At 36.9% G+C, this 23,652-nt stretch overlaps 1 protein-coding gene across 9 annotated transcripts in view; it reads right to left on the bottom strand.

The window, feature by feature from the left end:
- SORBS2 (sorbin and SH3 domain containing 2) overlaps positions 1 to 23,652 on the bottom strand; it is a 76,090-nt gene that overhangs the window by 36,763 nt on the left and 15,675 nt on the right. For 4 of the 9 annotated variants that reach the window (XM_054383109.1, XM_054383110.1, XM_054383111.1 and 1 more), the window contains 6 exons: positions 15,748 to 15,892; positions 13,306 to 13,481; positions 8,575 to 8,641; positions 6,990 to 7,034; positions 5,616 to 5,799; positions 2,852 to 2,966 (listed from right to left, as the gene is read on the bottom strand). In XM_054383109.1, the coding sequence (XP_054239084.1) occupies positions 2,852 to 2,966; positions 5,616 to 5,799; positions 6,990 to 7,034; positions 8,575 to 8,641; positions 13,306 to 13,481; positions 15,748 to 15,892 (732 nt within the window). Of the gene's footprint in view, positions 1 to 2,851; positions 2,967 to 5,615; positions 5,800 to 6,989; positions 7,035 to 8,574; positions 8,642 to 12,526; positions 12,551 to 13,305; positions 13,482 to 15,747; positions 15,893 to 23,652 lie in introns of those variants that run through there. The other 5 variants (XM_054383112.1, XM_054383116.1, XM_054383114.1 and 2 more) reach the window with 3 other exon arrangements.

Below are 23,652 nucleotides of genomic sequence, written 5' to 3'. Positions count from 1 at the left end.
TTTTTAAAATGTTATATCAAAATGTGCCTATTTGTAGAATTCCTGATTTCTTTTCTTTTGAAAACATGCTGAGAAAAATTCTTCAGCTCAAGATATCAAAGGCAACTAAACTTTCACAGTCTAAAGAAAATGTCAGAGTTCTTACTACAGTACAAAACCCAACCAAATACAACAAATGTACATCATGGTACAAGCCTAGTCTTCTTCTGGTATTTGACAAAACAGTGAAGTATTTTAATTTATTCTGATCATGAAATCATCTTGCATAGAAACTCAGTAGTGTACTAATTATAAATATATATAGATATAAAAAAAAAAATCTAGAATTAAATTCTAACCTGACAGTTTTACCTGACTAGCACATGTACTTTCATGCTTAGACTAAAATACCTAATGAAAATAAAGAGATCTGTTGCTTTCCCAATTTTGCAGTCTGTCTTTACAGCAACACTAAGATTTTTCCCTGCTTGCTTTACTGCAGAAACAGAGAAATGTACATGTAACAAGGAATTAGTTCACATATCCTAGGCTGAAACTAGAATAAAAAAAAAAAAAATCTAAGTTCATATTCATACAAGTAAGATTCAGTTATTACACTGCCAGTATTCACTGACAGTAAACATCCATTTTAGGAAACAATTCCATGATTCAGATGATATTAGAGAAAAATAAGAGCATTTTATTGAATTGCAGACATTGAAGATGGAAACATACATCAGAACAACTCAAGTACCACCTTAGAAAAAACAGTAACATTTTATGGGCTTAATGGAATAGGAAAAAAGGTGCTGCTACATCCTTGCTTGGAAGACAGCTTGATGTCACTTAGTTGTAATCTCAAAGGATCAATCCCAAGCCTCTCCCTTTTGTTGATGTTTTATATGCTTACACATTTAAATTACAGAAGAAAAAACATTAATCCCCTGTTTCACGACAGAAGGCTGACACATGATATTGCAGCTTGAAATTGCAGTCCTCTTTTTTATATCCATAGCAAAGATAACAATCTATCCTTAACAAAGCTACCAATTTAATGCTTATTGCTAGGTAATTTTTTTTAAGGTTTATTGTTTCTCACTTTCCTTTAACCTACTGAATGAGAATCAGCTGAATAATATTTCTTGTTAAATGCTAGTTTTACATTCAAACTCATTTTATTGCATTCTTCCCACATTCTAATCTTCACACTTATCACAATTGGTGGCAATGTAGTCCCCTAAGTCAATAAAGGGAATGTTGACCTTTCAGCATCACCTGTCCTCTTTATCATCATATAAGGTAGCTGTAAACAGGTTTCTTTTTTTTTTTTTCCCTCAGATTATTTTGCCATCAAAACTGCAATCCGGTAAATATGGAAATGATTTAATTTCAGCAAGAAATTTTAAGATTTGCAATGTTGAAGAAAGTTCCTTTGACTTCTTGGTTTTGGTAAAACTAGTAACTGCTAACTACTAGAGAAGTGAAGCCATTCTTGAAACAGCACTGTAATTTTCTTATTTTTAACTTGCATCTGCTGTCAGTCTTTGGAAGTGGGAAGGTTGGTGAAAAAACCTCAGTGTGTATAATGTATAAGTGCTCAGAAGAAACGCTATCACCTTTTCAATAAAATTATTTGTTAAGTCAGTTTTCCCAATAAATACAAAAGCTTGTTTAATTATATTGATTAATTAGTAGTTCCTACAGAAATGTCAATTTCCTCTGAAAAATGCATCACTTCTGCAAAAACTTAATATAAAAAATTTAAAGCTTGATATTTTCTAGCTAACAAAAATTATATTCCTGCAAAGACCACGAAAACACAAAGGAAAGGTGTTTAGTACAGATGGTCCACACTGTTGACATACTAGCTATTCTGGAATTAAATTGTTTGCTTAATTTATTCTAATTTGTAAAACAAATTCTGTGGACAAGCATGTAATACAGAAGCAAACAATAATCCAGTATCGAGCACATAAACTCCTTTAAAACTGCACTCCATCAATCATTTCAACCTCCAAAGTAAAAGATCAAGAAGAGAAAATACTGTCATAGATACATAGCAGTTTTCCCAAAATAAGTGTTGAGTTAGCAAAAAGGTAAATTAGAAAGGGGTGAATGTGATTTTCAGCAGATGAAAACTTCTGTTTCATTTTGCATGAATTAAAGCACAGCTGTAGCAGACGTGCTTGCAAAAACTTCCACAACTACAGTCATTATTCAGAAAGGAGGAATAAAGACTTCTAATTACACATTAATGTATACTTAGCAATCACAGAATCACAGGGACATTTGGAGATCGTCTAGTCCAACCCCCTTGCTGCAGAGTGATTGAGGCTGAAAAGGACCTCCAGAGGTTACCTAGTCCAACTTTCTGCTAAAAACAGATCTAATCAGATCATTTTTCTCTCATTTGGTGAGACTTGATCACCTGGAGAAATGCAGATTCCACAGCCTTTCTGGGCAACTGACCAAAATCTCCTTATGTATACAATTAGAAAAATCTTGAAAATGTAATTAGCTTATTTTTATGTATTATTTAATCAGATATCCACGTGTGCTGTTAATACTACTGAAATGGAGATACATGCCAATTAGAAAAAGCATTTTCCATTAATTCACACTTCTGCTCATCATCCATTATACAGTGCTAGTTTGCTTTCTTGGAAATACCAGAAGACCTCAGTTCAGCAAATAAGCCAAGTCCACATTTTCAACAGAACCATCACGAAAGTGTAAGGACAAAATGCCACAAAATCACGGTTGAAAAGGGACCTTCAATCTTGATCTAAATAGCTATAATAAGTAGTAAATAATGAAAAGATGACTTCTCACCAAACCTTTGGCTGTATTACACATTTCACTCATGTCTTACCGGTCTTTCATGTTCAAGGATTGATGACTTTCCTGGCTCATATTCAAAAATACTTCTTGGTTCGGAACGGAACTTGCGGGTATCTACCTTTCTGTCAGGGGGATCCCAGTCGTTTCTAAATAACAAATATGAGCAATGGAGTTAATTTACTGTCACTGCCCTTTGCTTTACACCTCTGTGTAAGAGAAACATGCAAACCCAAATGAACCTCAGCATAGCTTCTCTTTCCAGATTTCAGTTGGGCAATGTCTGGCCTTGCATCTCAATGTTTTACCACTGTGCCATTTTATCCTGTTTATAGCAGGTATACTCAGTACAGCACAAAAATTACTAGAGATGTCCAGCTTATCTGACCACTCATGCTTTTGTTCTAACTACTAGATCAACTGAAAAACTTCCCTGACATATCGTGTCAAAATACCTGGACACACCTTCACAAATGTCAAATGTATTATACTTGTTTTATGCACCATACTAATATAGGCAAGTGGCAGATATCTTTGTCATCCCACAATACGATAGTAAGTCCATATTGAAAAAGTTAACAGAATTTTATGAGACAAAATAATGAGGTATTGTTTTAAAAGACACTGTGAAAAATCTGATAGATATTCCTTATCCTGATCTCTAAGTGGACCTCCTCCTGGATATCCTAGCAAGCACTATACTTTTTCCTTGGGAATTTGAATAGATAAACAAGAATTTGGCAGTTGGCTTTGGGGGACAAATTTGTCCATTTTCTTTAATTATAAATTTGCTTTCAATTTAATAGTACTATGCAATGAGTAAAAAGTAACCCCTACTACATCTCTTCAGTCATTTACTATGTTATAGAAGTAGCTAGCTATACATTTTTGGGGGACAGTTAGCCGGTTACTATCACAGTGAGAGTTACCATTTCATGGCACTTTTTGCAGTCACTACTTACACTGTATTTGAAAAACTGTACCTCATGTCTTTTTATTTAGCTCCATGTAAAACAACCCACTGCTAACTCAAAGAACGAGGGAAAGGAAAGGCAAAATTGTATCAGTTACTGTCTGCATTTACAATAAGAAAGGGAATACACTGATTAAATTCCATCAGTTCTATCAGCCTTTCTGATGTGACTTGGTTTGATTTGACCTGACATCATAATGCATATGTCACATGCCTTTAAGAAGATCCACGGGTAGTTTTTGTTTACAGTGTAAGTGCAATTCCTGGGACACAGACACCTCCATTTATAAAACATCCTACATTTTGGAGGAAGTAGTTCTACATGGCTCTATTTTTTTATTTTCACTGAGGAAAAAATTTAGCTTCAGAGCAGAAAATTATGTATTTTTTTGAGAATGAACAGGAAAATTGAAGTGTTCTGCAAGTCACTGCAGAAAAAGGAGTGCTGCAGAAATTCTGGTTCACCCTAATTTACAGCACTTCGCCTGTAATCACTTATGGACTATATTTTTGTGCTTACTGTTAATGCAAACCATATCTTGCCTCCCAGCAAGATACATGTGGACCTAAGCCTCTTATGTGAGATTTTAAGACTCAGGCTTTATAGGCAATAAAAAAAAAATATCTCCCCATGTCAGGAAAAGATTGACGAGTTATAGCTGTCAGCAGCAGACAAAGCATAACTAATGTGTTTGGCATCCCCTGGCCTGGAGAACACAGATTTTCACTGCCTGTCTTATCATGCAGGAGATTAAAAGGAGAGGCTAAACATCCCAATTCAGATGAAGCAGATATCTTCAATTTCTCAGTTTCTGTGACCAAGACATTTGGCCTGGCACAGGATGGTGACTCACATAACTTCAGAGATCAAAGCTAAGCAGATCTACATTTTGGTGTCTTATCATACACTTCTGTATGACTGGCTAAAGAAATTCAAACCTCATGCCCTTTGTAAGGTAGGTTCAAACTCTAACCCCTAGCAGCTCCAACCCACTTGACAACTTGCCCTCAGCAGCACAAGTAAACAAAATCAGTAACCACTGAGCAATCTCATTTCCCCCTGCAAATTCTGTTTTGTTTCTTGAGGGTAACTGAAAGGGGTATTCTTGTAGCCAAAAATGGGACAAAAAAATTACCCTTTTCATATATTCAAAATATACACAAATACACACATATATAAATGTATAATAACATAGTATTATATTAACATGTGGTATTAATGAATGTAAACACTATAGAAAAAGCTTCTCCCTTGAGCTAGTAGCTCTCTGAATATGCTGAAGAGTCTATAGAGTTTGTGTGCAGCTGGGAAATTGAGAAATTCTCACTCAATCCATGAACACTTTCTTGGTCTACCAAACTGGAGATGGAGGTTGGAAAAATGGGGATATTGAGCTCTTCTGAGCTCTGGGGAAAACATGGGTTGAGTGCTACACTCCTACAGCTTTGCCCTTCCATATACTTCAATTTACACTTTTTAGGTCCTTTGTCTTTGCCACCTAGCCTTGCCTACTCAGAAACTAACAATTCAAGACTGCTGCTAAAGCACAGATTGTTCTGAAACACAACATGCAGGACAATTCCACTAATGGGAATAAAAAATATTAAATGTTTGTGGTGATATCACCTGTAAGAATAAGAACTTGTTGAAGAAATGGCAGCACCATGCATGAGACTCATACTATTCATCATTATCACCGGGCTGTCCCTTGAATAAAGCCCTTTAAGTTATATTATTTTATAGCTGCTGTTTCATCCTTTGTGATATCTTGTAATTGGATTTCTGTATATACCAGGAACACCTTTTGAAAATCTACTGACTTACTTTTCTGTAGACCTTTCCCTCATACGATGTGGTGGTACTGGAGGTGGCACATGTGGAGGTGGTAAAGGGGATGAGACCTTAAAGGCATCAGAACCACTGTCAGAAGCACTTTTAGACAACGGTCTGTATGTCTGTGTCTTTGCAGCTGGGTGTGCCTGAGCAGAGAAGGATGGACTGTAGCTACCTAATATAAAGCAAAACCAGAAATAGTCACAGCATGAGAATGAGTTTAATAAAACAAACTAAGAAAGCTACAAGAACCCACACAGACTCAATAAAGCTGAAAGGTTAGAAAAATGTGCAAATGTGGTTTTAAAAGTACTTTGCTATACATTATGTAGCTCATCAGAATAATTTTAATATATCTCTGTTTAAAACTACAAATACACAGGTAAAGTGCAGTATAGTTAAACTGATTAATCTGGAGGAGTGGGGGGAAGTTAATAGGTGTTTACATCCATCAGAGATGTTAATGACAGTTTGTAATTAATCCCCAGGCTCACGCTTCTTTTCAGTTATTCCATGTTCAGAAGTTAGAGGAGAGGGAGGAAATGCACATTTTTTTTCATTGTTAGTCTGAGTCAACTAGGCAATAGTGTATCTTGAGGAGGATCATAAGAGTCCAGACATCTCAAACAACTGAGGCACAACAAATGCTCTCAACAGTACAGAAAAAGGCAGCATGAGAGCATGTTGAATGAAGCAAACACTGAAATGGGAGAATTTCAAATGGTGTTTTTGCACAAGGCACTAGGGCTTTTAGCACATAGACTTTGTTCACACTTTAATTTTAATTTCTGCAAATAATTTCACAGAGGTTATAACCTTCTGAAAGACACAACCACTCTAAATCTTACGTTAATATGCCTCGTTCTTGCAGCTAGATAACATTAACACCAGTGCCTATAGCAAAAGTGAACAAGACCGTATATTGCAATAATTTTTATTAGGCACTCTTACTGCATATTTTAAAAGGTGCTTTCAAAATAACCTTTTTGTCAGTAATTAGCATTTGTACTTTCACACAGTAGTTCCCTTTTCATTTCAATAAGAAAAGGCTGTGTTACTCATAACCACTAGTGAAAATTAATGTAACATAACTAAGAAACTACAGCATTACAATGTACCCCATCTGCAGTAAGAGGCCCACAGCTGCAATTCATTTTTGTGGTAAGAATGAAACCAAAATTAAACTTTGTTTCATTTTGGGGAAAAAAAAAAAAAAGGGGGCATGAAAATCACCAACTGTGATCCAACAAGAGGATAAAAAGTGTTTATATAAACATTATAAAAGCAAGCATGAATATTTAACTACCCTTGTTACTTGCTGACATTAACAAAAGACTCATTTTGAAGTGAGGGAATAATTCCTACCAGCACTGTATGCATATGCAGTATTATACATGTCTGTGTCGTCATCTACAAAAAGAAATAGACATGTTTCAGTAGTGCAATATGTGCCAGTTTATCACAGCAATGCAGCTTTGCTTTTGCAGACACAAACAGAAGACTGGAAGGCAATCAATCACTGTCTGTCTTTTCCTCATCTCATAGGTGTTTTCTGAAAACTGTCTTTTCCCATTATATTTATTATAGGCTATTTTTATAATCTTATTGGTAAAATATTACCTTCTGGTCACAACACCCATATTGTGTACTTATTGGTTAGCACTGAATTGCAAACAATAGCTTTTTGTCCGTTCAGCTCCCTTTTCTGAGCTCAATTCCTTCCTTTTGTCAGCTCTCCTCTGCTAGAGACTATTAAGTGGTTCTTATCACAAAAAGTGACCTCAAACATCTACAATGTGACTAGCGTTAAAAATAGATTTGTAAGCCAAAAATTTCTGGCTTACACTTTTTCATTCTCCCACTAATATTCCATGTGGCCATACTGAATTCAAGCTCTACATTAGACGAATCAAACATTCTTCCTTTCAGAGGAGTAATGAGCATAATTAAAATTACCCTTTATAAATGTTTCTTGACATCCTTGGTGACAACCATAATAAAGGACATTAACTCTAAAACCAGTAATGTCAACAAAGCTCCACTTCAGCAAAATCAAAAATGACATTCTATGAAAAAAAAAAATGCAATTCAGACAGAACAGTCTGTTTACTAGCCCACGCTCCTCTAGCACATGAACTCTCCAAAGAGAGCTGTCATGGTAGGGGACTTAGAGTGGTCAGTTTCTCATCTCTCAAACCAGAGATGAGGATCACTTCACTGAGCTCTTCCATGGCACAGAATCATACTGGTTGCATTTCTATCCTAATCACTTCAGGTTTTTCTTATTTTTAGCAATAAAATAAGTTCACTATTAATGTCCAGCCTTTATCAGAGGCAAACAGCTCTCTCTGCAGTAAAACCTATCATTCAATGTACCTTCCCTTCCAGAGAAGGGCAACAAGACTGGTGAGAGGTCTCAAGCACAAGCCCTCAAGGAGAGGTTGAGGGAGCTGTGGTTGTTGAGCCTGGAGAAGGGAGGCTCAGGGGAGACCTTATTGCTCTCTACGACTACCTGAAAGGAGGTTGTAGACAGGTGGGAGTTAGTCTCTTCTCCCAGGCAACCAGCACCAGAACAAGAGGACACAGTCTCAAGCTGCACCAGGAAAAGTTTAGGCTTGAGGTGAGGAGAAAGTTCTTCACAGAAAGAGTAATTGGCCAGTGGAATGGGCTGCCCAGGGAGGTGGTGGAGTCACTGTCCCTGGAGGTGTCCAAACAAAGATTGGATGTGGCACTTGGAGCCATGGTTTATTTGTCATGAGGTGTTAGGTATTAGGAAACAGGTTGGCCTTAATGATCTCTGAGGTCTTTCCCAACCTGGTGGATTCTGTGATTTTGTGATTTGATTAGTTACCTGCCACTTGGTGAACACTATTATTTTCACATAGCAGACAATGAAAGTGCATTTTTTAATACCACAGGAATGACCCAACCAAGATGAAAGCACACTTACCAGGCCTATGAACCATGTGGATTTGCTTGAACATTGTCTTGTACCAATCCTTTGGCCTGTCAACTGTCTAAATAAAATACAGTTTTTAAAAATTAAAAAAACTCAAGCAACAATTCAAAAATCAGTGTGTATAAATTTGATCAGACATTTAATGCTGACAATTTCCAACTCAAATTATCTTCAAAATGTAATTGTTAAATAACACAGAAAACCTTTGGAATACTACCAAGAAAACAATTAAGACAACATTATATTTAAGAGTAAATATTTGGATTGTAAACAAGCAGCATTTCTCTTTCTAGGCGACCTAATTTAACTTATTTTTTTCATTTTGAGAAAAGTGAATACAATATACCTTTCAATAACCACTCATTAAATTACACTTATCCTTACTTCTGCAAACTATGCAATTCCAAAGTTCCCAAACTCTCCTCATATCATTTACTTGTGCTTCTATTTTTTATCTGTTCTTCTTCTGCATTTTTTCTTTTGCTGCAACTTTCTTTGAGATAGGATGATTCAGAAAAGTTGATAACACAAAGCCAAACATGTTTTCAGTATTATTATTCTTAGCTCCTAAACTGTTACTTGTTCTACAGTAGCTAGAATAGCAGAAGTTTTAATGCAGATGTACAAATTATCTTCAAACCTCATGGTGCACAGGGATAATTCAAGAGACCCCTCTTGCATTAGCTAATATTAAACCTGCAATTACTTTGCCCACTCCTCTTTACTATGAAAAGTGAAAATCCACAAATTATTCTCTACCATCTTCTCAAAATAACCAACAGATCTTCCTGTGTGTCCATCTGGCTCCATGCCATCTTCAGTGAATCACACTTTTGCCCTAAATACTTGTTACAGTTACTGTACATAATTAATCTGTTTTGTTAACAATGGTAAGCTATTAATGAAAGAGCTTAAGCAGAAAATGCTTCTTCATTTTGAGGAATCAATATGGGTTCTCATAAAATTGCCTCTAAGTGATACATATATAAAGAAAAGAGCTTAAAAGAAGAGCTGACAGTCAACTAAGTAACTTGGAGATCTGCTGGGTAAGAAAGAAATTTAAACAGCATGTTATGATTTTTATCCAGCCCTGCTTGCCACAGATAAGGGAGATAAAATTTCTTATCAAGATCAGGTCCCTTCCCCTACCTACCAACATTCCTGACTTTTGCCAAAGAGAAGATATTCAGAAGCTAATTTGGACCATTTTAACATCGGTTCCTTAAAGGTACTAAACATCTTTGCTAGCCGAACTTTGGTAATAATTAGCTGAATTTGAAACAAATTTGTTGTTTGGTGCTCTAAGACTCTGTATGTTCAGAAGTTTATGAAGAATTCCAGAAGGTCTGAAAGAATCCATGCTGATGGGCATAATCTCCACAGTACTCCTTGTTTCCCACAGCACGACAAACCTGCAACGGTCTCATGATACTACAACTGCCTTCTGATTGTATTGTGCCAAGAAGAGAGTTCCAATAGAGCTTGACTCCTTGACAGGTAAATAGATTGCAAACAGTGCATAAATCTTACTACAGTGACCCCACTGTTTGTTAAAAGACAAAATGCATAGATATCTCTATGATGGATCCCCCTTATCAGTCAGTCCTCCACAAATCAATAGGATGCTTCCAAATAGAGATCAGGTATGGGAAGCTCCTACCTGACTGGAGAAAGCAGTCATTTGACTTCACATTACAAGTCAGATAGGCTTGGTTAAGTTATAGACTAAATTAACTTTAAAATCCATTTTCAGAATTGGAAATAGCAATTCTTGCTTGAGGATTTATCAGTATTCACAATGCACCAAGCCATTCAGATGCAATTCCTGCTTTGCATGCATTATAGCTGTTGCAATTAAATCTTGGAACATGGCATCATCATATATGAATGAACAATCAGCCAAACAGTGTGAAGGGGACATAAGTATCTACAGTTGGTACTTAACAGAGTCCATAATCAATGCAGTACTCTAACAATCCATCAGGAAGTATACAATTAGAGAAGGCATTTATGACTTTCAGTAGACCTTCTCTTGTTTGTTTGATTGATTGTTTTTTTCCTAGCTGAAATATTACTTCACTAAGTATGGTAAAGAAATTCATATGGACCTGATTCTCCCCCCCTGCACCCCCCCATTTCTAGTTAGGCTTTTTCAGTCTACAGATTAATTTTGACAGACACAAAGCAATCTTTTTGAATAGTCTAAAGCAGTGCGGTCATACTGCTCTGCTATTCCATTAATCTGTTTTTTCCTTTCCTAGGATCCTGTCAGGGGTAAACTCTGTCAGTGCCAGCTGATTGAACGCTTTTTCTAAGCACTTTACTCTCTCTTTTCTGAAGACTTCATTTTTAATGCCTTAGAATTCCACCGTCTTTGGGGCAGGGCTTGGCATGGTGACAGAACTTAACAATGATCTGAATTTTCAGGCTTCAGACTTGCACTTCCCAGAGCTGGCAGGAGCTCAAGTCGTATGGAAGGAACATGCTTACATGGGATGAAGGTTCTGAGAGAAAGGAAAACTTTACAGTAATCCTTCCCCTCTCAGCAGCTTTGGACAGAGAAGGTTTGCAGGAATAGAAAGAGAACATCACTGCTTTACCTGGCTAAACAACCATCACAAACCATGTTCTGTGAGCAAAGGCAACCTTGGAAGAAATAACTACAGCTTGAATAATCTCTCTACTCTTGAAAAGCACTTCAAATCTGATATATAGATACTCTCAGGTTCTAGTTTACAAGCTTACTGAACAGCATAGTGTTTTGGAACACAGCTTGTATGTTGCCTACCACCTGTGCATCTGCGTTTACAGGTTTGTTTTTTTTTTTTTTGCCATTTTCATAAAGATGGAATAATAAGAAACTTTTAAAGTTTGCATGGAATGGGAAACTCAATTTGAAAACTTCTTTTTTCAGACAGTGTGAGCCTGAACTTTCTGGGAGAAGATGCCTGTTTGGATTGCTCCTGACCTTGGAGAAAGCGTGAGTGATATCTCCTACCAGTTATAGCACTCCTGCATGTTTCTGCATGGTACTGCACTTCTGAGAGGTGTCAAGTGGCAGCATATTTGAGTCTTTTGCTGACAATTGCACCTGTGTTCTTACATGATGGGGATTCACAAGGCTCAAATAAGTTTGTGCACATCTAAAATGTAATCTCACATCCATATCTTGAAAACAATCTCACTTTCAGCTAAATCCCAAAGAAGCAAAATAAGGACACAATGTGGGACATGAGAAACTCACATACATGTACCAGCATAACTTTTTAACTAATATCTCACTGCCAGAATCCTTTCTATAATACTAAGTTTACAAGCTGTAAGATATTTTGAAATTGGAACGTAACAAAAAATCAGAGCAAATCCAGCTGAATAATGTTCTAGTTCAAACTTCATTATGCTTTCAGGAGAAAACCTGAGACACTTGGACAACACAATTTGAAAGTCAAATATAGGTTGGCAAATTGCCAATGCTGTTAAACACACTGGGGAAGATTTCTGTTATAACCTTATATAACTGATAATGCATCCTATTAGATCAATTAGCCATTAAAAAAATCCCCCAAACCTAAACAGAACAAACCCGGTTACTTTATCTTATATAAAGCATAAGGACATATTTATTTTAAAAAGGGATAGGAAACTAGAGCATTGTTGCAAAGAAGTCTCTTCATTTTTAAAAGATTCTGTTTGTATTACTTTTAATGTAAAAATAAAGCAAGAAATGCCAGAGTTTCCCCCCAGTCTTATAAAAATTGTCCCCATCTTACCACTTACTCTGATTTTTTTCCTATTGCTTTTCTCCGTCAGTTCCTTATTTCCCCCCCAATTTTTGAATCCGTTGACGCAGTTCTTGGCAATACAACACAGCCCCATATGTCAGTATTAGCAGAGAGGACACATCCAACAGCTGCTACCTCCTTCCACCTCACAAAGACTTCACCTGCAAGGGCTCTGCTGCTTTCATCCTGGCTCCAACTCTTCTTACTCTTTCCCCGTCTAGCACAGCACTTCTTCTCCGGCGGGGAAGGCCAGTAAGCACTTCCTTTACAGACCTAGTGCAGCTGCCACTGTGCTCTCTGGACCAGCCAGAAGAGGCTGCCCTGAGAGCAGTGGAAAGAATGCTTCATCAAAGTGAAAACAAAACTCTTCAGTTCGCCATCCTCGGACCACTTAAGCAGTGACTAGTGGCAGATGATCAAAACTGGGCTAGTCACAATGGAATGGCTTCCACGCTATTCGTGTCACTGCAGGGCACAATGATCATATATTGCACCTCCATGAAAATGCCAGTCACATTATTACAGAACAAAAGTATTCATCTGCACAACTACCCTGATGACATGAGAACCACTGTGCCAAAAGATGCAGAAGCGTTAGATTTACATACACACACCCACATGTGTGTGCACAAATATACAGATAGAGTATGTATAAAATTTGTTTCAGAAATCACAAAACAAATGCAATTACTGTGTATCTCCAAAAGGCAAGAGAGAGAAAATTTTGTCTGCTTCTAATTAAAACTAGAAACATGAGGTTGCCCAATTATGCTCCCATCAGCACTCTCCTTTTCTGTCAACACACAATATTATATTCATGAGCTCGCTGATTACGCACACTGTATTCCACATTATATAAGACCAGAAGAATGTGAAAAACCCATTACCAACAATCAAATCATTGTATGAGTTCATACACAGATTTCCCAGAATTTCCTACCGTTCTAATTGCTGTAGGGATTCCAGATTCATCTACCGGGCCAATCCCTGCATAATGTGGAGCTTTAATGACTGTAATTCTTTTTTCCTCTTCTGAGGATCTACAGATTGGTATTGTAGTGCTGGTGGTGGTGCTGCCAACAGTCTGAACATGCTGTGAGTATGTCTCTGTGGACTCTGTAAAGATAACATGACAGAATATTGTGTAAAATATAATAACCATACTTCATGCTTCCCTATTTACTTATGCTATACAGAGACTGACAATAATCTTAACCACATATATACACAACACTTAAAAAAAATTATCTTATCTGGAACTTTGCCCTAGTTAGTGTTACATTAACAGAACAAAAAGTTTTCTAAGGGCCAGAGAGGCTATTCAATTCAGGTATTTTTAGATTAGAGGTACTTTTTCACAGCATTGTGACAAATATCCCAGGAAAAAAAAAAAGGAAAAAAAGCAGGTATTCTCAGCAAAATCTACCAAGAAATAGTGGCAGCATTTTTTTCCCCATAGAAATCAAACTCTTGCACCTTTTCTATAAATTCACTGAAACTAGTGATATCATGTCAAACTTTGTCCCTCCTCACTCTAGTAAACTGTAGAAAATCACTGATCTGAAAGCACAGGAAAAGATTCCACATAGCCCTCCACAAAGACTTAGACAATATGTTTAGAAACATTAAGTTCTGATGCATAGATTTTAAAATAAATTCTGATATAGAATTTCATTTCTAAAAGTTGTTGGTATGTTTAAGCACTTCCACGTATAAAACATAAAAATGAACCTCAGTAGCTTGACATCTGTAGAGCAATCTGATAATCTACCTACAGTACTTTACTACAGTACTTTAGGTTTGTGGTGACTTGCAATATTTATACTCCCTCCCCAAATCTCCCTTTACAATTAATGAAATTAAAACTCTCTAAAACTCAGAGTAATTTATTTAACAAAAATGCTGGAATGTGTCATTGCTGGAATCTGTACTGCTGCAGACGATGTACTTCTTTCCTGTATGCAGGAAAAACAGCCCTATACCTTCAGGCAGCATGTTTCAGTAGATCAGGGGGCTGTTATGACAAAGCATCTTTTTTTGCAGTGCTTGTGAGACATTTCCAATGCAAGAGTGGAAAATAAATATTCTAGCACCACTGGTGAAGATTACAATTGCCTGTGTGACATTAACTTACGTGGATTCTTCTGATGCAGAATATCTGAATTGTAATATACATCAGCAAAAGGAGCTCTAGTGACTGAAAGCTCTAATTTTAATTTGAATATTTCTGCTCAGTCCTACCACAGAGAGCTAGATTTGGCAAGGCTGTTTCAGTTGTTTACTCAAGTTTGAAATCCTGTACACATATATGGTGAGGGGCAACTCTGTGGCAAACGTCTGAATATTTGGGCGTTTTTCCCAAAATGCACAGTGTTAAATTTAGAAAACATTTTGGATTTGATCCTTCATTCTTCATAGGTCTCAAACTGAGGCCATCAATGGGATTTTCACATGAGCAAGGAGATTAAAACTAGTCATTGTGGAATAGGGGATTTCCACATCACATAAGAATAAAAAAAAAAAAAAAGGGAAAATCCTTTACTTATTTCAGGTATATCCAAATCAGAATTGTTAGACCTTTAGAACAGCAAACTTGAAACATGAAAGATTCTATAATTCTGGGGATGTGGGATGTGGGGAAGCCCACGTAAGCAGTTTTTGTACTTATTACTGTGATAGGGAGAGCAGCTTGAAGCTGTAAGTCTCAAGAGTGAGAACTGCCATCAAATTTCTGTGCGTACACAACAAAAATGTTAAGTTCCAGGATCACATATGAATTATTTTGCATGTATGTTCTTATCTGAATATGCAAAACACTGATAGAAAAAACAGCAAGCAAATTACTGCTCTGGCAAACCTGGATTATACTGAGAAAGTGCTTTTCTAAGGGTGATACATATTTTTTCCAACAAAATTATCAATGTCCTACAAAAAAAACCGCAACATAAACAAACTACAGATTGACACGGCTGTAGGTATGTAAAAGTCCAGAACTCTTTCCTTCGTTGGCAGCATTTCTACTGAAGATTATGGAAGTTGTGGGGAGAACAAGTGTACAAAGTTGGCCCTTCAGTTTCTTAATGAAGGCAAAATCTGAAGGGGTTGCACAGGTTGAGCTATCTTGATACACTCTTTCCTCAATAAAGTTAGTAGAAAGGTGGCAAGAGGTCACTCTCATACATGTAATAAAAGTTAATAGTAACTCCAGATCAGGATCACTATTGTATCTAACAATAAATACTCTTATATTTTTGCATTTATTTCCCAAGGTAGATGAATAGACAATACCTTTATTATGGATATGAAGCACTCTGCAACTGTTTGCACATGAATTGGAATATGTTGCGTAATGTTTAAAGCAAACATTCTGTGTGAGGCTTACCCATCGTCCTGCCATGCTGCATGACAACAATGTTGGAATTGAGCGAAGCTGGTGGAGGGTAAGCTGAAGAAGGGGAAAAAGGCCTTTGAAAGTGACTCACTGGGCTGGCAGCAGTGCCAGAGTTCCCATTCACTGTGATCTGAGCCTGAGAGAAACAAAACAATATCCCATTAAATTACACACAAAGCCCTCCGACTGCAATCCCAACAAAGAATGATGTAAGACTCATCCAAACAACAATTGCCAGTTGTCAGGTACCTAGCCATAACAGCATTCTGCATTCACTGAAATATAAAACTTGTAACAAGGGGAGCAGAGTGTGTTCCTCATGTACCTTGTACCTCCCCCTCTTCTCTCCTTCTATGTGCTGTTTTTAAAGCATGCTGGAGTCATAGCAAGGTGACAGAATGACCATGGTCAAGGTCATAAAGATGGCACAAACAAGGTCTGCAGAGGTCTGACAGCAACAAAAAAGTGGCAGTAAAAGTTTCTCTCATTGTGTGACAAAGGCTGCCTGCCACAGATTGCTCACTCCAAGAGAAATATTCCCTTAATGCACATGCTCAAGCCCTATTGATATTAATGGCAACTTGCATGCAGATAGAAGGGAAAAGTCTTATTAAGACTAGCTGAAGCAAGCCAAAGCTCCTTTAAAAAATGGAAACCAGCTGGAGTGACTATGTAATCAATCACAATAAAAGTAAATAACACCATCGCCATCAACAACAAAAAACCCCCACAACTACAAAACAACAGAACAAAATCAAATAAATAAGATGGGAAAGCTAAGGCAGTATAGCAGCATCACAAACCACCTGTTTTAGTCACAAGAGGTACTTCTGAAACAATCTGCTTCTCTGCCCCCAGGTTTAGAATCCCCACATCTGGACATGAGCACTTTCATGAGGAGTATTGCAAGGATTAAAATACAGATATTGAGAAAGCACTGAATGAAACAAGGGGGTAGTATTTCAGCAGAAAAGGGAGAGAAGCTCTCTGTAGCATCTCTTTTAATGCAGAACTTCAGAAGAGAATCGGAAGTGCTACAAAGTGCTTAATTGTATGTAACAGAAGAGAACTAAACCATGCTGTAAATGTAAAACACTGAAGTATCTGAAGCAGCAAAACAGATTAAAAATGTATTAAAAAAGCATGTTATTTTTACATTACAAGATGTAAAGTGTTTCATATGTTTGTATTTTGAAGATTATGGATTGGATTCAACTTTTTAATAGCTTGGCCTCTGATAGCTAAGAGAGCAAAACAAATTCTATCTAGACATTATGTGAACTCTTAGATGCATTCAGGGGGTTCTCATTTGAAGGATGCCTGTTTTCAGAACTGAATTGAAAAGTTTGTATTGTGGTCATGTCTCCATGAAAACTTTTGTGTTTAAATGTTTCTTCTCTCAACAAAATCAAGAGCCAAAATGTACACTAAGTGGGCTTTTCTCATACCATCCTCCCTTCCAAAACGACTTGGGAGCTGTAAGAACAGAAAAGCTACATGAGCTAAGAGACAGGATTTCAAGAGGTATGAAGCCATATTTTCAGCTCGGGTTTCTAGATGAGGCCAGCCACCTCTATGCTAATTCAGGGTTTCACCCATTCTCTTTTCCTGCAGATTGTCATCTTGGGAAAGCTTGTTTCTAGGGACCTTCCCCACCAAGGTCCAGAGTCTTACACCTTCTTAGTCATTTAATGTGACTTTTGTTTCTCTGAAGAGATGAACAGAACTAGTGTGAGTTCTTTATAGACTGGTAAGCTATTTCTATGAATTTCTGTAATAAAACAGTCAAGATAATCTTGTGATGGACTTTACCAAATAGCTGAGTTAGACAGTAAGGCTCCTACACTATGTAGTACACAATATTATGAAAAAAAAATCCACACAGGTAGCTGATGTACATCAGTCATAAACGTGTATGTGGAATGTCCATATATGAAGTTTTTTTGGTTTCTTCTAAAGGTTTCAGAATGTATCAGCTCAGCTATAATTTCTTAGTTCCTAATGACTTTGTTTGCTCAAAGTTTCCATGAAGTTGGCTCTTGCATTTGTTTATGTTACACATTTTGCACTGGGGAGAGTATTCTATAAAAGATAGTTTTGTGAAATTTTGAACTTCAAGGGCCTTTTCTGCCCTTGGAATCCTTTGGAAATTACTGACATTTCAATCTGAGAATGTGATGCTTTAGTTCCACATGACAGAGCTTCTTCTCAGATTTTACAAGGAAGTGAAATCTTTAAAATGCCTATTCATGAATCAGACTTTTTACTTTCCTAGGTAATCTCTTTTGTGGGAAAATAAGATGATACAGAAAAGAATCATTTCACCAAAATGCACTTTTCCCCCAGCTTACTAAGAAGATAAACTTCATGTCTTTCAAGCTGTTCATTTCCCTTGCTCCTCCAGTTAACTATTTTTTCCTTCTCTAATATACTTTACCTGTTCTCCACTGGTAGCAGAGCCATATACTATTTGTGCTAGCTAATTGATCTCTTGTAAATATTCCTTCTAGATCAAGGCTTTAACTTCCTTTAATTTTCCTGTGCATCAGAAAGACCAGCTCTCTGGATTTCTGAAGCTGCTTTCCAACTTTTTCCCTGCTGAGGCAGGTGGCAAAGGGAAAGAAATCTCATTACAGATGTCTGAGCAGCTTTGTGCAAGAATGCTGCACAGCACAGCACACTCCTGGCCTCAACAATGAAGTAGGCTAAAATATACTTAGGATCAAATTGTGAAGCTCAAGACAATCTTGGAACTCGGGAAAGAGAAAAAGTCTAATGTGTGCTTCCACTTCCAAGTTTCCATTAGATTCCACAATTTAAAACTACATAAACGAAAAGAACCCATGAAGATTACTTCGTAAGGCAAATGTTTATAATTGGAATAGAATCAGAAAAACTAGTTTTATAAAAACAGCTGTTTCCCAATTTTAACTCCAGTTCTATGCATAAACCCAAATAAGAATTACAATTCTCATACCTCATGTTTTCAAAGAAGTTGTAATCTTTGACTAAAAATATGGCAAATTAACCACGGTTTTAGCTCTGCCTTTTGCTTGGAATTTTTTATAGTTTTGTTGATTCGGCTCTTCCTGATGCTATTTCTCCGAAGATCTGTCATAACATCTTTTTGCCTAAGCTCCCATGAAGTACCTCAAGAATAATCAAACATCCCCAATGTGGGCATAATGTCTTTGAAAGCACACTGCTGGATGGCACAATCCTGTATTACCTTTACTGTTCACTCAGAGATTTTCATCTACAAAACCAACAGGAGTCTCCCTTGGGAATGAAGTTCATTATAGGAGTAGAGCCACTACCAGCACGTGTGTGCCACCAGCTTCCCCATCATTTTCTCATTTCACAGATGCATTTACAGTCACCTGGCCCTCCTCTACACAGGATGGGAGACTAAGCCTTTTCTACACTGCAGAGGTGGGTCTTGCCAGCAGTTTATTTTCTGTGGAGCTCTTAGGACTGAGGATTTTTTCCTTTGGTGGGATACTCATCCTTCCCCTTTGGCCACTAATGGTGTACAACAGTTATGCTCATCCCTGTCAGGTCTAAGAGAAAGTGGTGGTCAGATCTGACCTTAACATATCTTTCTGTAGGAAGACAACCCAAAAATGGAAAGAAGAAAGGACTGTTCGCTTTAGCATACAAAAGTAGTGCTCAAAGAAAACAAATACAGTTAGCTGATTATTTCAGAAGTTGGTTAGAAGAAAGCCTAAGTGTTCCATGCTTCCCACAGCTAGTAAATGGTCACATGTTGATTATGCCTTATTTACATGTTCCAGTCTATACTAATTATGGTATCTTTGGTTAGAGCTATTGTAGATCTTTAGTTAGAGCTATATGTAGATTCACAGTACTGATTCTTTAAAATACATAAATAAATAAATGGTTCCAGAGCTGTGTTACAAGAGTTGGGAATTATGGATTTCACATGCCTGTTATTAACTTCTTTTTTTTAAAGACAGCATCCAAAGCACACAGAGACAATAGCTTTCCAGGTGACTATGTGCAAGTTTGAGCTCAAAATACTTTAAATAAAATATACATGAAACTTAAAAATATATACATTGTTTGTTCTTTTCAGACGTGAAAATTATAGCATGCTGAAGTACAAAGTTTGAACACTGTCATGACCCTGTGAAACTTTGGTCTCAGAACATCTCTCTGTTCTGTATTTCAGCAACGAATTGCTCAATCTAAATGAAGGCTTTGTTCTGACTCATTTTAGTCATGCAGATAATCTCAAGAGAAATAGGAAGTGATCTGGATTTGACCCAAATTCCATACTTTCTTTCTGCCTGTATATGATCGTATTAAGATACAGAAAAGTGAATATATGTATAAAATGGCTAACTGCACAACAGATTGTTTCCTTAACGAAAAGTAACAGGGCACTTGTGTACTGTAAGATTATTTATGAAGTTCCCTCCTGTAAGAAATTGTGCTTAGGACAGGAAAAGGTTAGTTGAGAAGAGAAATATAGTTTTGTGCAGTCAGTGGTCATGGCTGGGGAAAAAAAAAAAAACAACCTGTGTTAAATAGTGCCAACATTTAACGATGAATGAAAAACGTTATATTATGGAAATCTGTACTTCAGTAAAAACCAAAATAGTGGTAGAGGCTATAAACTCACAATCCTATATGTTACTCACAACATTTTAAATTAATGTCTTCAAACTCTACAGAACACTTGCTTTTAATGCATTTGGAACAGTTGCTTATAGAATTTATTTTCTTTTATTTTAAGCAAAGTGTTCGATACACCTCAGCTGACCATACAACTGTGCAACAATTTAATATCGTCTTCCCATTACCAAATCTGCAATGCCTTATATCTTTTTTTCCACAACTGTTGCAAATAAATACTGTCAGACTGAACACAGCAAAATACTAACAAAATACTTGTCTGTGCAATGGGATGGCAGACAAGTTTGAATTCTGTTCCCCTTTGACAACCTGTTTAAACAAAACAGAGGAGGAAAAAAGGAAGCATAATTACATGAGAAGTGGCAGCAGTGTTGGTTAAGGTGGTGCCATCTGACACAGCAGACATCTGGCTCAAGGTTGGGGAAGGTGTTTCAGAGCAGTCAGTAGTATCATAGCTACAAGTCTGCAGCTCATCTAGAATGGCTGTGGAGGACTCACTCACTGTGCGGGAGGAGCACTCACTCATGGCAGAATCTGTGCTTACAGAGGCTGTTTCATTCCTGTGGATAACACTTTCAGAAGCTAGGTATGGGCATTTACATGAAAACTGTGAAAGGGCTGGGGTTTTATAAAAGCGTGAAGGCAAAAAATCATCAAGCATTGGCAAAGAATATGGTACTAGGTGGGTGCCACTGTCTGGTGAGAAAGAGGCTCTGTTAACTGGTACCACAGGAGGAGGAAGAGGCAGTGGAGAAGCTTCTGTTGCTGTTTGTCTGTGTGTCTGTGAAGCATTTACCTCCATCACAGGGGCAGTTACTTTCTGGTTTCCAAGCTGAGATTTGAGGAAAAAAAAATAAGAAAAGAAACAGATTACCAAATGAATAAAAAACTTCCCTTTGCCTCTTGCTGTGTGTAGGAGATTTACAAAAGCGTTAGGTTTTTCAGTAACCTGAGGAAGTTCACGTTCACAGGGATTAGAAAATAAATCAACCATGCTCTATATTACGGTAGAAAAACACAAAAGGGATGAATGCATCAAATGCTAGTGGAAGCAATGCCAGAAACCATAGTGTGCTGGGGATAAATATATGCATAAGGTACTGCCATCTATTAATGATCTCAGTTATGTGTCAGGAAGGTTCACACTATTTTATACTTTGCATAAATATGATGATAGAGATGTTCATTTTGTTTCTAAAAGCAAAAAAAGGATATACTGAAAAAATCTGATCTCTCTAAACATTGCTCTCTGTTTTTTGGTCAAAAGACAGGTATAATTTTGAAATTAACTGCAATATACAGGACTTGCAGGGCTATAAGTTAAATGGAAACACTGATATCGAATATTCATATGATCTGCAAGCATTAAGTTGTCTTGCCTCTTGTGATAGAATAAATCTTCTCCCTTGTCTCTTTAATAAAAACATTTGGATGACCTTAGATTTTCCAAGCACCCTGGAGGCACCCTTTCAGCCTACTGGATAACATGTACACACAGGAGCCTTTTCAACATTAGAGGACACAAGGATTGTTAGGGTAACGGGTATAAATCTGAGGATCAACAAAGACTGGCAGCACAAGAACAGGACAGAGATGACTTTGAACCAAAACAAAACACACTAGTTATTTCCCTTCAGCATAATTCCTTAAAAGTATAAGGGAATATCCTCATAAAACTGCTTTTGAAAACTGCCACTGAATGTACATGTTGTATATTCCTGTTACTTCAAAATAGTCATAGACCTCTGTGTTTAAACTAATCCTGAAACTGGCTTTTAGCATCTGCAACTTCTTTTTGAATTAAAGATAAATGAAATGCATGTTGGCATCCAATCTTTGTTAAACAGCTGCACAAATTCTTCTATACTCTTAGCCACAAGCTTCAAAATCAGTTCCTGAAGTACGTCAAAATACTGCCTACTCCAGCACTAACTGTTTCACTCATAGGGCTGAGGAACTCTGGAATAGCTGCAGGGAAAATATTCAGGATTTTAAATTTATGTAAGACAGAGGACAGTATGATACCATATGCAGTAAGTACTACTTTAAAAAGCAGTATCTACTCACAGGTATCCCGTTATTACCAAGAATATTATGGTTATTTCCTACACTTGAAATAGGCAGATCTTGTTAACCATTTAATAAATATTTCAAACCATCACATTAAAATGCCATTTTGGCATTTTAATCCAAAAATCTCAAAATATCTTCTAAAGCCCTTATGGAAGACTTGGAACACAACCCAGACTCTGCTACTTATGAGAGGGTTACTAGGGGTCTGGTTCCATAATTCTTGCTGAAATCAATGAGAATGTACACAAATAACCCTACACAGGCCAGTGGAACCATCCCTTTGAAACAGAATTTCAGGAAAGAATCTTAAGCATGTGAACAGTTATCCATCACTTGTTCCAAATGGCTCAAAAGGACTCTTTGACATTACTGGACCTCTGGGGTACATAAAATTAGCCAGAAATTGCCATTAAAATCTACAGTTACAACAGCGAAGAAACTTAGTTGAACGGCTTAAAATCCAAATCTTAGTCACAGCAATATTTCAAATTTACAATTGAAAAGAAAAAAATAATAAAGGAAACCTTTCGATAGAGTAAATCTGGGCAGATTACTTCTTAATCAGAAAATCAATAATTGAGTGAAAATCAACAATCAATAACTGACTGGAAAAGGAGATAGGATTTTTAGAGATAACAAATTTGTCAATGGGAGCTTCAAAGGAACCATGGAAAATTATGAAAATAATTTAATGAAAAAGAATCATATGCAGAGGTGAAGCAGACATCATTTTAATGCAAGATCTGTGGGGAGTAGTATGAGCTAACTAATGACACCAAAGTGCTGGCCTTGCTTCAACAGTCAAGACACAGATAAGGAGACTCAGAGATAAGTGAACAAACTCATTTTGTTAATACACACAGCATAGGATATCAAGGGTTCAGGATGTGTGCATTACACACACATAAGCAGTAATCTCACCTCACAGATACATACAGGGAAGACAGAACCATAATTCATGATTAATTTCATCATCCATGTAACAACTCAAGAACTCCAGCAAAAGACATGAATCAAGAGATCACAATGGCAGAGCCAATATGAAGCTCTGAAGGTCTTGATACTAGATATTCTCTTAGCATTCCCAAAAGAAAAGCTACATATAACTGAATCAAAATATGTGAATTGATCTCTAAATTGTTAAAATAACAGGAAATTTGTTGA

Source organism: Indicator indicator, chromosome 8 (genome assembly GCF_027791375.1).
Source record: "Indicator indicator isolate 239-I01 chromosome 8, UM_Iind_1.1, whole genome shotgun sequence".
Lineage (NCBI taxonomy): Eukaryota > Metazoa > Chordata > Aves > Piciformes > Indicatoridae > Indicator > Indicator indicator.
This window is presented reverse-complemented; position numbering and strand designations above follow the sequence as displayed.